The 13,867-nt window shown below is 42.9% G+C and overlaps 1 protein-coding gene across 9 annotated transcripts in view; it reads left to right on the top strand.

Moving 5' to 3' along the window:
- SYNE1 (spectrin repeat containing nuclear envelope protein 1) overlaps positions 1–13,867 on the top strand; it is a gene marked incomplete at its 5' end in the record, with an annotated part of 433,140 nt that overhangs the window by 224,631 nt on the left and 194,642 nt on the right. For 8 of the 9 annotated variants that reach the window (XM_080941779.1, XM_080941780.1, XM_080941776.1 and 5 more), the window contains 9 exons: positions 703–846; positions 1,396–1,560; positions 4,605–4,922; positions 5,897–6,052; positions 6,211–6,381; positions 7,270–7,596; positions 9,115–9,267; positions 9,639–9,806; positions 12,831–13,007. In XM_080941779.1, the coding sequence (XP_080797905.1) occupies positions 703–846; positions 1,396–1,560; positions 4,605–4,922; positions 5,897–6,052; positions 6,211–6,381; positions 7,270–7,596; positions 9,115–9,267; positions 9,639–9,806; positions 12,831–13,007 (1,779 nt within the window). The remainder of the gene's footprint in view (positions 1–702; positions 847–1,395; positions 1,561–4,604; positions 4,923–5,896; positions 6,053–6,210; positions 6,382–7,269; positions 7,597–9,114; positions 9,268–9,638; positions 9,807–12,830; positions 13,008–13,867) is intronic. The other variant, XM_080941782.1, reaches the window with a different exon arrangement.

Raw genomic sequence — 13,867 nt, 5'->3', positions numbered from 1 at the left:
ATGACTGAGATCAAAGAGGAGTCTGGAAGGAATCAAAGATGGAATTCTATCATGCAGATAGGCTGAGGAAGGAAAGGTTCCAGTACATTATGGGATGAAGATTGCTGGATAGCAGGAGAGGGTGGTAGGAGGTGAACTGGGGGAGGGTTCAGGCTCTTGCACTGCACCCCCAGCTGACTCCATATCCCAGCATGCCCTAATGCACTTTACCTCCATCTGAGAAACTCCTGTTAAAACCTGATTGAAAGTAAAGAGGGGTCTGGAGTAGATATGGAGAACCAGCGCCTCCTTCCGATGTTCTGGAGTGGCTGTTTGGAAGGTGGGTGGGGCTGGGGTTGCATTCATTGTTTTAAACAATGGCTGAGGAAGAAGGCTTGATGAGACAGAATGGTGACCAGCTGGAGATCAAGAGGCCATTCCTAGATATAAGACATGTGAAATATTCAAGAAGAAATAGAAAGTAGATAATTGAAAATTGAAGTCTCAGAAACAATCTGGACCAGATCTGAAATATACATTAAAACATTATATAAATATTTCTTACATATGCACACCCATATCTGTATAACCCAGGTGAATGGATGAATAGAGAAAGATCATTTGTCACCAGAACAGTTAAAAGACAATTATTTGCCCAAGATCACTGTTGTGCTTGTGTGTGAGTTGTTCATTTTGTTTGTTTCTTTTTCTTTCATTCTCTAGCTATTAAATGAGGAAGTGTTGAGTCATGGCAGCCTGCTGGAGACCATTGAAGTCAAGAGGGCAGCCATGACAGAGCATTACGTCACTCAGTTAGAACTGCAGGATCTGCAGGAACGGCACCAAGCCCTCAAAGAGAAGGCCAAGGTATGGCTGGCCAGGGTCCTTGAACTCACAGTTCAGGTAGTTAATTAAAAAATAATCTTTGAGATAGTTCCAGTTTTTAAGATTAGTTTCTCTATTTTGTTACGGTTTTCTTTTTAGAGAGAGAGAAATAATGTTTTTTCTTCATTTTTTATTAGTTCCATGAGGATTTAATATAAAAATTTGGACGGATTTGCCCCAGTCTATCCGCCTTTCCTAACGGCCTTCATTTGTGTTCTCTTTTTGTGTAGAAAACTTAAAGGTTCTTTTTTAAAGGAAATTATTTATTTGTGCTCTGATGATTTAATAATTATGCTTTTCTAAAACTTCAGACGTATGGCTGACAAGATGTTTCAGAAAGCAAGGGTTCTTGTCACCAAACCTGGCAACTTGAGTTTGATCCGTACCCCAAAGTTGTAAGGAGAGAACACACACACATACACACACACACACACACACACACACACACACACACACAAGATTAAACTCCAAAAATGAATTCTGCATTCAGTGATATGTTTCTTTCTTAATCATTTTAAACGCCAATTACAGGAAACTGTGACAAAATTAGAAAAGCTGGTCCGCCTTCACCAAGAGTATCAGAGAGACCTCAAGGCATTTGAAAATTGGCTGGGGCAAGAACAAGAGAAACTTGACCGATCTTCAGCTCTTGAGGGTGATACCAACGCCCATGAGACAGCGCTTCGAGATCTCCAGGTAATTCTATCAGAAACCAAAGGATTCCTTCTTATGAAAAAGAAGTGATTGTTTCACGTGATGAGAAATTAAGGTGACCTCCTACAGAGAGCTGATATCCATTCAGTTAAGGTGAGACTTGATCTGGAGCATTCTTGTGCCTATCACTTGTTGGGCAACTCAAACCAACAAAACCAGCTCTTGGAGGACTCATTCAGCAACCAGGGTGGCCTCTGACAGCAGGAGCTACTGATCTAGCGCTGGGGGCTGACTGACAACATGCCCAACTGTTGCTCTCAAAAGGACAGTTTCAGATGGAGGATAAAACAGCAGGAACCAACCAGGGTGAAAGAACAGAGCAAGTCCCTGCCTAGATGTTTCTCTTGGTTTTGGTCAGTTCAGTCAGATGAGCGTGGCTCAAACCTAACTCCAGGCCCTTGCCTCCCGTGCGTTTCTTCTACACTGCCCGCTTTGAATCTCCACAAATGCTGAAGAGGAAAGCCTGTGGCCGTGGCGGGGGCAAGCAGTGGAGCACCTGAACTCCCTCCTACACCACAGTAGCCTTCTCTAGGCTCCTTATGTCTTCCAACCCAAGCCCAGTGATACATGGAATCTGCTACTAGGTGTCATCAGACACAATACAGCCTCTCGTGTGAGATTAGAGAAAGGGCAAGAAAATCTGTAGCAGTTGATCTAACTTCTCACACAGACATACGTATGAACAAAACACCAATGCACATAAACTAAAAATTGAAGGGAGGAAAGGAAGAAAGAAATGAGGAAGGGAGAGGGAGGGAGGAAGAGAGGGAGGAAGAAAGGGAGGAGAGAGAAAAAGAGAGAAGGAGGAAGGAAAAGAAGAGGGAAGGAAGGGGAGGGGAGGGAAAGGAAAGGGAAGGAAAGGAATGGGAAGGGAAGGGAAGGGAAGGAAAGGGAAGGGAAGGGAAGGAAAGGAAAGGAAAGGAATGGGAAAGAATGGGAAGGGAAGAAAGGAAAGAGGCCAGGCACGGTGTACAAACCTTTAATCCTAGTACTCTAGAGGCAGAGGCAGGCATATGTCTGCACATTTGAGGTCCGCCTGGTGTACAGAGTAAGTCTAGAATAGCCAGAGCTATGTTATACAGAGAAATTTTGTCTCAAAGAGACAAAGAAAACTTATAGATTAGACTATGTATCATGACCACAATGTCTGTGCATTAGGAGAAGTTTTATAAGCACATGGTAACACTTGTTAATATTGTCCATTGCAGGATGAGTTCCTCACTACGAGGAGTAAGCAATGTTAGCACCGACCCAAGACCTACAAAGTCTAAAGTACTTATTCCAGAAAAAAAAAAAAAAAGCAAACAAACTAAGGAAAATGTATGCAACATCACCTTGAAAAAATATACAAGAATTTCAAAATAAGTCTTGTGTGTTTGCACGGTTGATATGTAGGTGTGTATGGTCCTGTGTCATGTGCATTCCAGGACACAGCACAGCGCTCCATCACTGACTGCGCACTATAGGGAAAGGTGCCGTGTGACTTAGTCACATGTGAGATCGCTGTATCTTTCTAAAAAAGCCATCCTTGACTGGCGATCTCAAATGGCTGTAGGCAACAGTGTAGTCTTTTAGGAGCAGGATTGTTCCTAGTACTCCTGTCTCACTGGATGGCTCAGGATAGCTCTCAACCTGCTATAGATCCCAAGCTGCTCACAGATTGGTAATCCCCCTGCCTCAGTCTCTTGTGAATACTGGGCTCACATATGTGCACTGTGGCATGAGTTCTGTTCTATTGGTTTTTCATTTGCTTGTATGCTCCTAGGGATGGAAAGTCAGGGCTTTTGCATGCTGGGCTTGTACCTTATTTAACCAAATGGGCTATCCATGTTACTACATTTTGATTAACTGGTTGCTAAATTCAACATTCATGGTGCCATTGTTAACATGGTTACTTTTATTGCAAATAATCATATTTCACCAGCATGGATTTATTTCTTATGAAAAATTTAAAGTATATACCATTTTGACAGAATATTTAAGAATATAACATTTTTTTATTAAAAGCTCACATGCTACTTAAGATTTATTCACACTCAGTTGTTTGGTGTGAGGCTTCAAGGAACATACTGTGGTCTAGGGCATATATTTGTACTTGGAAACAGCCAGTAGGGTGTGCAATGATTCTGCCTCCCAGGTCTAGATACCTACAAGAGGCACTGGTCCAAATTTTCTGGGCTAACATATTCCCTAGAGTATGGGAGGGAACTCTCACCAATCAGCACAAAAAGGAGCCTCATTTCCTTCTTCAGCAGTGGTTGTAGCCCCAGTTAATGCCAAAGCCACCAGCCTTGAATGCTTGGCGAAGAAGATTCTGTGCTGTAATAAGCCTACAGTATTGTTTTATGCAACAGTGATTGTTTTTTCTTTTCATGGCTACTGTTGCCTACAGGCTGAAAAAAATATCAAATTTCAGAAACTTAATTAGGGAATTGTTCTTTTAATTGGGAGATTATCAGGATCTTTCTGCAGACTTGGGAAGGCAACATTTAAGTGTTAGGTATGTGTTTTCTTTTTTACTTTTTTTCTTTAAAGATTTATTTATTTATTCATATGCGTACACTGTAGTTGTCTTCAGACACATCACAAGAGGGCATCGGATCCCATTACAGATAGTTGCGAACTTCCACATAGTTGGCGGGAATTGAACTCGGGACCTCTGAGAAAGCAGTTAGTGCTCCTTAACACTGGACCATCTCTCCAGCCCCTACCCCTCTTCTGGCCTTGCATGCCCACCCTGCCCCTGTCTAGGTGCTTAGCTATTGAATTCTGGCTAGTAGGTTTAAAGACTCCTGGAGGGGTTTGCCCTTTTGCCCCCAGGGCAATGTGTGTGTATGTGGGGGGGGGGGCGGTGGTGCCCGTAGAGAGTTTATTAGAAGGGCTCCTGGTATGCATTTTCTGAATAGGGCAAAATAAAATCACATTTGCCTCATGTGAACTCCGGGCTGAAGCAGCTGTTTTGGCTGAGACAGGCTGACTGGCATGAACTAGGAGTTAGACCTGACGTCCATTCCTTTTCCCTGCAGGAGCTTCAAGTGCGCTGTGCTGAGGGTCAGGCCCTGCTGAATTCAGTACTTCATACGAGGGAGGATGTGATACTCTCAGGCCTCCCCCAGGCAGAAGACAGAGTGCTGGAGTCTCTTCGTCAGGACTGGCAGGCTTACCAGCACAGGCTGGCTGAAACGCGGACGCAGTTCAACAGCCTTGTGAACAAACTGAGATTGCTGGGGCAGAAGTTCCAGCAAGCTGACGAATGGCTCAAGAGAATGGAAGAGAAAATCAGTGCCCGGAGTGAGTGCCAGAGCAGCCGATCTGCCAAGGAGATCCAGTTGCTTCAGCTGAAGGTGCAACTCAGGGGGAATTCCCCAGCCTCGTCAAAGCAAGTTACTTCACATAGTTCATAGCCCGCTCCATAAAAACGTTTCGGAACTATGTCAAAGGTGGTTGTCTTCTGAGTTCGCACCATGCGTATCTAGAACATCTAAAGTTAACGCATTGGCTCTCTTGATTTTACTTTATGTATTGTTTTATTGTAATGAACTTCTTAGGTTCGTTTTTTTTTTTTTTTTTTTTTTGACAGAACATGGTTCCATGATGGGCCAGAGGGATGGCTCAACAGGTTAAAAAAAAAAAAAAGTTACAGGTCCTTGACAACCTGAGCTTGGTCCCTAAGACCCAAGACTGGAAGACCAGAACCACTTTAAAGTGTTTCTCCGACCTCCACACATGTTGCAAGCACACACACCTTAGTAATCTATTTTTAAAATTACTCTGAAGAATACAGTTTTGGGAAACTATTGTATTTACTTCCCATGCCTAGTGCCATACTTTCATAAAAATATACACAGATGACAGTCTTTTACACTGATGGTGTGATATGTAAGGACTCTAACAAGGTCCCTTAAGTCAATCATTCATAACCAGTTTCATTCCATTTCAGCTGTTCATATGTCCAAAATGATGCATAGCCCTTGGTGATTGGTTTTTATTATTTCAGCATTTTTTAAAAAATCAACCTGCAAGGGAAGCTGCAAAACAAGTTTAAAAAAAAAAAAAAAAAAACAGGCATTTGAACTAAAGTATAAAATACAGAGAAAAGGTACCTGAATTCCTAAGTAGGCAATTGCTGTTTCACCATTGTGATATAACTTTCCACAAAGATTGTATCTGATACTCTTTCAAAACTGCATCTCAGAATAGACATACTCACAATCACATGCAGAAACCATGTTCCCTCCAGAAGATACATACGGTATTTGTCTTATTAAGAATGCCCAGGTCTGAGTCTCTTTGTCTCTGGTTTCGTACATCCTTTTAGAAGTGGCATGAGGACCTGTCAGCACACAGAGATGAGGTTGAGGAGGTGGGTACCAGCGCACAGGAGATCCTGGATGAGAGCCATGTAAGCAGTCGGATGGGCTGCCAGGCCACGCAGCTGACTTCCCGGTACCAAGCCCTGCTGCTCCAAGTGCTGGTGAGCCATCCTGCCCCCGATGCTTAAAAGGGACAGCCACCATCACCATGAGCCAAAGTGGTCTTTCCAACTTCAGTGGAAGATACCTATGGCCCACAGTGGCCCCGGCCCCCAAGGCTTTCATCTGTGGTTCAATCTTCTTCTCTTTCTTTTCCCAGGAGCAAATCAAATCGTTAGAAGAGGAAATCCAGTGTTTGGAGGAGACAGAATCATCTCTCAGTTCCTATTCAGATTGGTATGGCTCCACTCATAAAAACTTCAAGAATGTGGCTACCAAAATCGATAAAGTCGATGAAGCAATGATGGGGAAAAAATTGAAGACCTTGGAGGTAGGCATGCATCCTTCTGGCTTCTTTCTTCTCTCCCCTCCTTGTCTATGATTCCCCCACCCTTCCCCTTGTGTAGATTGAGAAGCATGTGTGCTTTTTCTGACTCCAAGTGATTGATGACATTTAGCTCATCAACTTAATTCAAATATGTTTATCCATGCTTTAAGGCTAACACTGATTCCCCTTATGTGAGAGAGCTCTGTCCTCTGAACAGCCTATGTGCAGCTGTTCTCCCAGCCTTAATGCACAAAGTCTGGCAATTAGATTTTAAAACTGATCTTACTACATCCCGCTGCATTAACAGGGAGTTTGCTGGGGATAAAAGACCCATTGGGTTCCTTTTGAAGTCTCTGACTTGGAAATGACCAATACTTCAATCCTCTGTTGAATTAAAGAAGGGAGCTTTAGATTCCTTGACAGGTCCAACCTGGAAATAAACTTGAAGGAAGTACAGAATGACTTCCAACAGAACCTGGAAACTTCTCTTTGCAGGGACTAAGATCCTTGACGCATTTGCTGAACACTTGCGTTCTGTACTGGCAGGTTTAATGTCAACTTGACACAAGCTGGTCTTCTGAGAGGAGGGAAAACCTCAGTGGAGAAAATGCCTCCATAAGATTGGGCTGTAGGCAGGCCTGTAGGACATTTTCTTAATTAGTGATTGACAGGGGAGAGCCCAGCTTTATGTGGGCAGTGCCATCCTGGAGTGGTAGTTTTGAGTTCTATAAGGAAGCAGACTGAGCATCAGTTGATGCTTCCTGATTCCTGCCCTCACTGCTTCCAGTGATGAACTGTCGTATGTTTACTGGGGGTGAAGTAAACCCTTTCTTCCCCAAGTTGCTTTTGGTCATGGTGTTTTATAACAGCAATAGTAACCCACTTTCTCAGGTTTTATTAAAAGACATGGAGAAGGGCCACAGTTTGCTGAAGTCAGCTCGAGAGAAAGGGGAGAGGGCTGTGAGATTCCTGGAGGAGACTGAGGCGGAGGCACTGAGGAAGGAGATCCACACCCACATGGAACAGCTGAAGAACTTGACCAGCACCGTCCGGAAGGAGCACATGAGCCTGGAGAAAGGCCTTCACTTAGCCAAAGAGTTCTCAGATAAATACAAGGTGCTGACCCGGTGGATGGCAGAATACCAAGAGATCCTGCGCATGCCCGAAGAACCCAAAATGGAGCTGTATGAGAAAAAAGCGCAGCTATCCAAATACAAGGTAGTGCCTTGCTATCCCCTAACCCGTGTGTGTGCAAGTCAGGAAGGGACTGAAGGGGAGAAGCATGACTCCTGAAGTGCCAAATGGTACCCATCTGTATCCTCTCTGCTGATAACGCCTGAAGCTATATTTGGCCAAATATACTGCTTTTGCATTATTTTTCCCATTAGGGACTAATATTCAGAAGTTGATATAATCAATCAGTGGTCAGATAGTACAGATAGATATGGATCTTCTCAAGGGTATTTAATCCCCCCACCCCCGCCCCGACCTGAGAGGCTTGTGTGGCTGAAAGTCTCTAGGAATGGGCCAACTACAAAATCATAAGTGTAAAACTACTGTGAGATATTTTTGCAAGTTTTTTTTTCCTGTAACTTAACTATATGATTCTCAGATGTGACACATCTACCCTAGCTAGTCACTTTTGGGTTTTTTTGTTTGTTTGTTTGTTTGTTTGTTTGTTACGTAAGTCTGCAAATCTGACTTACAGCAAATTGAAAATGAAATAGACAACTTAAAGACAAAAATTCTAATCAGCCAATCATAGGTAAATGCTAGAGAATTTAGTTCCTGAAGGAACGGTGACACACTCTATAGATGTAGAAGAGATATAAAAAAAAAAAAGTAGAGAAAAAATATAGATTCATCTGCTCAGACATTTCAAAATAATCCCTGAAGCTGGCTTTCATTTACATGTGAACTTATTGTCATGAGTGGCTTACACTTTTTTTGCCCACCTTGAAAGGTTGGCATAGATATCAAGATAGAAATACATGAACATACATATATAAATACATACGTACACATGCATACATACATACATACACAATGTATATACACACACACAGATACACACACACAAAATTTATGGCCCAGTGTCTTGACAGACTTATTGGCCATATGGGCTCTAAATAACCTCAAAGGTTTAGCAGTAGTCTTCTGAGGAAGCTTGTGGTGTTTCTAGCTACTATGTGGTGCCTTGGCCTCTCTGCCGGGCCTGGCAGCTTGTCACTGAAGATGATGCGTTCCAGGTCAAAGCCCAGCAGAGTTAAGTGTGTCTTAAGCTTGTCTCAGCAAGTAAACATGCTCAAGATACTCTAGCCATTTCCTATAGAAGGCCATCTTGACTCAACCCACAGCAGACACCATGACATCTGAACTCAGGTCCTTGACATGGCTTTTGTGGACATTTGTCTCTGCTGAATGTAGTGAAGTGGGAGGCAGAAATGTGAGCTGCATCCAGTTTAGCTAAATGAAATGCTTTCCTCTGTCTTCTTCACTATGAGAGGCCATGCCATGTGCTTCTTTCCCCTGCATACTATATAAAGACAGCACGAGGTATGCTAGAGTGTATATACTCTCCTTCATGCTTGGTACTTATTGGTCCAATAAACATTTGCCAGGGCTTTCTCCAGGTGGGTGATGTCATGCCTGCTACAGGCACCTGTGTGCTTTCTTCTTGTTCACCTGGACGAGATGACTGTCCCCCCCCCTTTTATTTTGTCTCTGTGATTCAAGTCACTACAACAAATGGTGCTGTCCCACGAGCCTGCAGTGAACTCGGTACAGGAGAAGGGGGGAGCCCTTCTGGACCTGGTACAGGATCAGACGTTAAAGGACAAGATACAGAAACTTCAAATTGACTTCCAGGACCTCTGTAGCGTAGGAAAGGTAAGGAGTGGGCAGCTGTGAGCATTGACTCCCCAAGACGAAGCCTGCCATCTTCCTCTCTGCTGCAGAGTTTTAAGGGCTAGCATTCATCAGAAACACTTTTAATAGCATGGTGATTGATTTTCCCCCCATATTCCTGATGAGTTTCTACTTAATTCGCTTCCTATTAGATGCTAGAGATGGAGCCCATGACTTTGAGTGTATTAATCATACACCCCACCCCTGAACTGCACCCCAGCTCCATCCTGGTAGTTTTCTGATACAATTCACTGCCTAGTTTGCTAGTTACCCTATAATTCCTTAAATATAACACAGTACTTGAGTAGGTTTGGGATTCAAAAGTCAACTCTGACACATACCTGGTTTTGCAGGAACATGTCTTCAGTCTGGAAGCAAAAGTCCGAGATCACGAAGACTACAATACTGAACTCCAAGAGGTAGAAAAATGGCTGTTGCAGATGTCTGGCCGGCTGGTAACACCTGACCTTTTGGAGACAAGCAGCCTAGAGACCATTACCGAGCAGCTTGCCAATCATAAGGTATGGCCAATGTCACCACAGGATGGCTTTGATTGCCCTGCCAGTGTGTGAGAGAGTGTGCACCCATCCATGTGTGTGTACCTGTATGTGTAAGTATGTATATGTGCATTGTGTGCATGTGTATATGCATGTGTGTATGTGTTTGAGTGCAGCTCTGAATTATGACCGCTTCAAAAATCTGGCATGAGTCTCAAGTGCATGTACCGCTGAGAGCCATCTTGGCTAGGGGTTTTCTACTGCCATGAAGAGACACCATAACCACAGCAACTCTTATAAAGGAACACATTTAACTGGGGCTGGCTCACAGTGTCAGGGGTTTAGTCCATTATCATCATGGTAGGAAAACGGCAGCATGCAAGCAGACATGGTGCTGGAGGAGGAACTAAGCATTCTCCAACCAGGTCAGCAGGCAGCTGAAGAAGAAGATGGAGACACACTGGCCAGACTTGAGCATAAGAGACTTCAAAGCCTGGCCCATAGTGACATATTTCCTCCAACAAGGCCACACCTCCTCCAACAGGCCTACACCTCCTAATAGTGTCACCCCCTGTGGGCCAAGTATTAACACACATGACACTATGGGGGCCATTCCTATTGAAACTACCACAAGATCCACTGAACTAGATACTTGGGAGAATAAAGAACACTCAAATCTCAACCCCGGGCTTCTGAATACATTGCTGCATTTTGGAGAGCACATAGATTTTTGCCTGGGAATTTAGTCTGTATGGATCATTTAGCAAAGGAAGGGATTCCTTTGGCTTTTAGAAACATAGGCCAGATGTGGACCCCAGGGCTAGGAGTCAGCCTGCATTCTAGCCCAGCCACATACCTTTCCTAGCAGGGACCTCAGCATCTCTGGGGCAGTTTGTTATTCTTTTGTTTCACCTCATAACTGTGCTGAAAATCACAGGCAATGTCATATTGTGAACCAGAAAGAGCAACACTGAGAACAGACTTCCTTATCTTTGTAGGTCTGCATTCTTAATAGCTATGTGTACTGGTGAGAAATGGCATGTGGGGCACTTTATGGAATGATCTTTCGATATCTTATGCCATGATCTTAGTGAAAAATAATTTGTTTATGATGGAATCAACACCTCGTGGTGTGCCATGAAGTGCATGAGCCTCTTTGCCAGAGAAAATGTTTCCTATCACAAATAAGAATAGAAAACTACTAATCTTTGAGCAGACCTCCCTGGACCTCCCAGAATCTCTTCCGTGGGGTCGAGGATGCTCAGGACATGTCTAAGATCAGCAATTGATGCTGATGTTTTGCATTAGGCTCTAAAAATGTATTGTACTTAAAAAAAATTCTGTCACTATGATAAATGCCATGACCTAAAGCAACTTGGGGAGGAAAGGATGTATTTCACCTTACAGCTTCTTGCTCTCCTTACTTCATCATGAAGGGGAGTCAGAGCGGGAGTCCAATGCGTGAACAGGAGCAGAGACCCTGGAGGACCACTGCTTACTGGCTTCTTCTCTATGGCTTACCCATAGAGAACTGCTTTGGTATTCATCTCAGGACCACCTGCCCAAGAGTATCCCCACCCACAGTGTGCTGGACCCTCCCACACCAGTCATTACTTTGATTAGATAGATTTGGTTAGAATAAAAGAAAATAATGCTTCATAGACTTGCCCAGAGACCATTTTCATTGAGATATTTTCTCAGCTGATATTTCTTCTTGGATGACCCTAATTTGTGTCATGTTGAACAAAGACTAATTAGAACATATACTAAGCCAGCAGATAGCCCATTCCTGCAGTAATCTCAGGATATGGTCTCTCCCTTCCCTTCTCCCTATCCCCCTCCCCCCTCCCCATCTCCCTCTCCTCTTCCCCCTCTCACCCAGGTTATGATATCTCTGTTACAAGCTGAAGACAAAAGTGATTTGAGTTAGGTTTAATGTCCTCTCACCCAACCTCACTGGACAAAAGGAGAGCTCAGCACCAATCAGATTCTACCCATGATTCCTTTATGTAGTGACGTATCTACCCAGGCACCCTTATGTTGGAATGTGTCACTTGTCATTAGCATCATGTGGCCTATAATAATTGAACCCTGATTTGATGGGCTTGCTTCTTGCTCCCTCAACAGACCGAGAGCATGCTCACTGGATAGATAATACGTCTGAGAAAAAGAATGCAAGCCAAAGTCCAGACGTGTCCAAAACTGGGAAGCTTGGCTGTTCCCTACTGGGTTACCTTGCTATGACCTCTCTGTGCTTTTGTCTCTCATCTGCATAACAGTGGGAACCCAAACTTATTAGAGTTATTTAAGATTTCCATAGTACAGCAGGCAATTAACTGTAAGAAGGACGGTTACTTTATTCTCAGAAATGGTATTGGATGTAAATTACATATGATATTACTACAGAAACGAGAGCAATAAGTAAATTAAGTTATATAATTATATGAGGTTAAAAAATAACTGCCGAGGTTATGACAAACAGATTTGACACACATGGACATCTTTCACCCTGGCTGCGTTATCATCACAGATGCCTCTCTGAGACCAGGCATAAAAAGATTGTGGTCTTAAAATCAATTCATGGGCTGGAGAGATGGCTCAGTGGTTAAGAGCACTGGCTGCTCTTCCAGAGGTCCTGAGTTCAATTCTCAGCAACCATGTGGTGGCTTACAACCATCTGTCATGGGATCCAAAGTTCTCTTTGGGTGTGTTTGAAAACAGCAACTGTACACTCATAATAAATAAATAAATAAATATTTTTTAAAAAATCAATTTATTGTCATGTGACTAATCCACAGATTATTCACCCTTCCTATTTTTGGTTTACTGAAATACAAATTTTCTTTTTCTTCTTCTTTTTTTTTTTTATCTTAAAGCACAGCCAAGAGAAATCATAAAACACTTTTAACAGGTTTGTTAGACAGTGGAATTTAGATCTTCAACTTGATGCTTAATAAAGAGGTTGTTTTGAGCTGAGAGTGGAATTCTGAGAGCACTCTACGTTCTTCATTTTTTTTTTTGTTTTGTTTTGTTTTTTGTTTTTTTCAGGCGATGATGGAAGAAATAGCAGGGTTTGAAGGCCGCCTGGACAACCTTAAAACCAAAGGTGACACTTTGATTGGCCAGTGCCCGGACCACCTACAAGCAAAGCAGAAGCAGAGCATAGAAGGTCACCTGCAGGGCACAAAGGACAGTTACTCAGCCATCTGCAGCACAGCCCAGAGGGTGAGTGGTGCAGAATTGGTCCATGCAGTGATGGCCTGAAGAGGGAGGCTAGATTTTCATAATGGATGGATACCCGAATCTTTGGAGTAGCTTTGGTGTTTTGCCAGATAGGACATAAGAAGACACAGCACTTTTGTGAACACAAAACAAACCTGCCAGGCATTAGCTTCGACAGAGGAAGCTTGGAAATTCAGATATTTGGTTACATCCAGTCTTTCTACCAAGAGTTAATTATGAAAATATGTCAGGCTCTGGGTGTGGCTCTAAATTAGGTGTGATGGCTTGTATCCATAATCCTTGCACTTGGAAGTTTTAGGCAGGATGGTTGCCACTTGTTCAAGGCTAACCTAGGCTGCAAAGTACAGACCCTGTCTCCAAACAAACAAAAAGTTACATTGGCAAGTTTTACTCATCTACATACCACCAAAACTTCCCTATAGCGTGCCATTCATTTTGTAGCACTAAAATAAGTGCATTTTAGTTTCCCCATTATTGATTTTTTTTAATACACTGAAGCCTGGCTTTTGCTTTAAGTTGATATTTTTGGTCATTTGTATATAAAAATTGAAAATGTAGAGTGTATGGGGTCAGTTTGAACTATACTTTAATAGCTGTGTTTCCTCAAAGCCATATTTTCAATGTCATATAAATAAATCTACAATAAATAAGAATTACTCCATTAGTAAAAACCAGTATTGTAAGGAAGCCGATTTCTGCTGTTGTATGTTGGTTTTTTATTATTTTGATGTTTGATTGTTTCGTTGTTGAGGGTGGTAAGTGGGTTCATTTTGTGTGCTGCTGTTTTTGAGGCAGGGTTTTGCTATGTAAGCCTGGCTAGCATAGAACCCACTATGTAGACA

The sequence above is a fragment of the Micromys minutus genome (genome assembly GCF_963924665.1).
Source record: "Micromys minutus genome assembly, chromosome: 30".
NCBI lineage: Eukaryota > Metazoa > Chordata > Mammalia > Rodentia > Muridae > Micromys > Micromys minutus.
The sequence above is the reverse complement of the archived record's forward strand: the minus strand, read 5'-3'. Positions and strand labels throughout refer to the sequence as shown.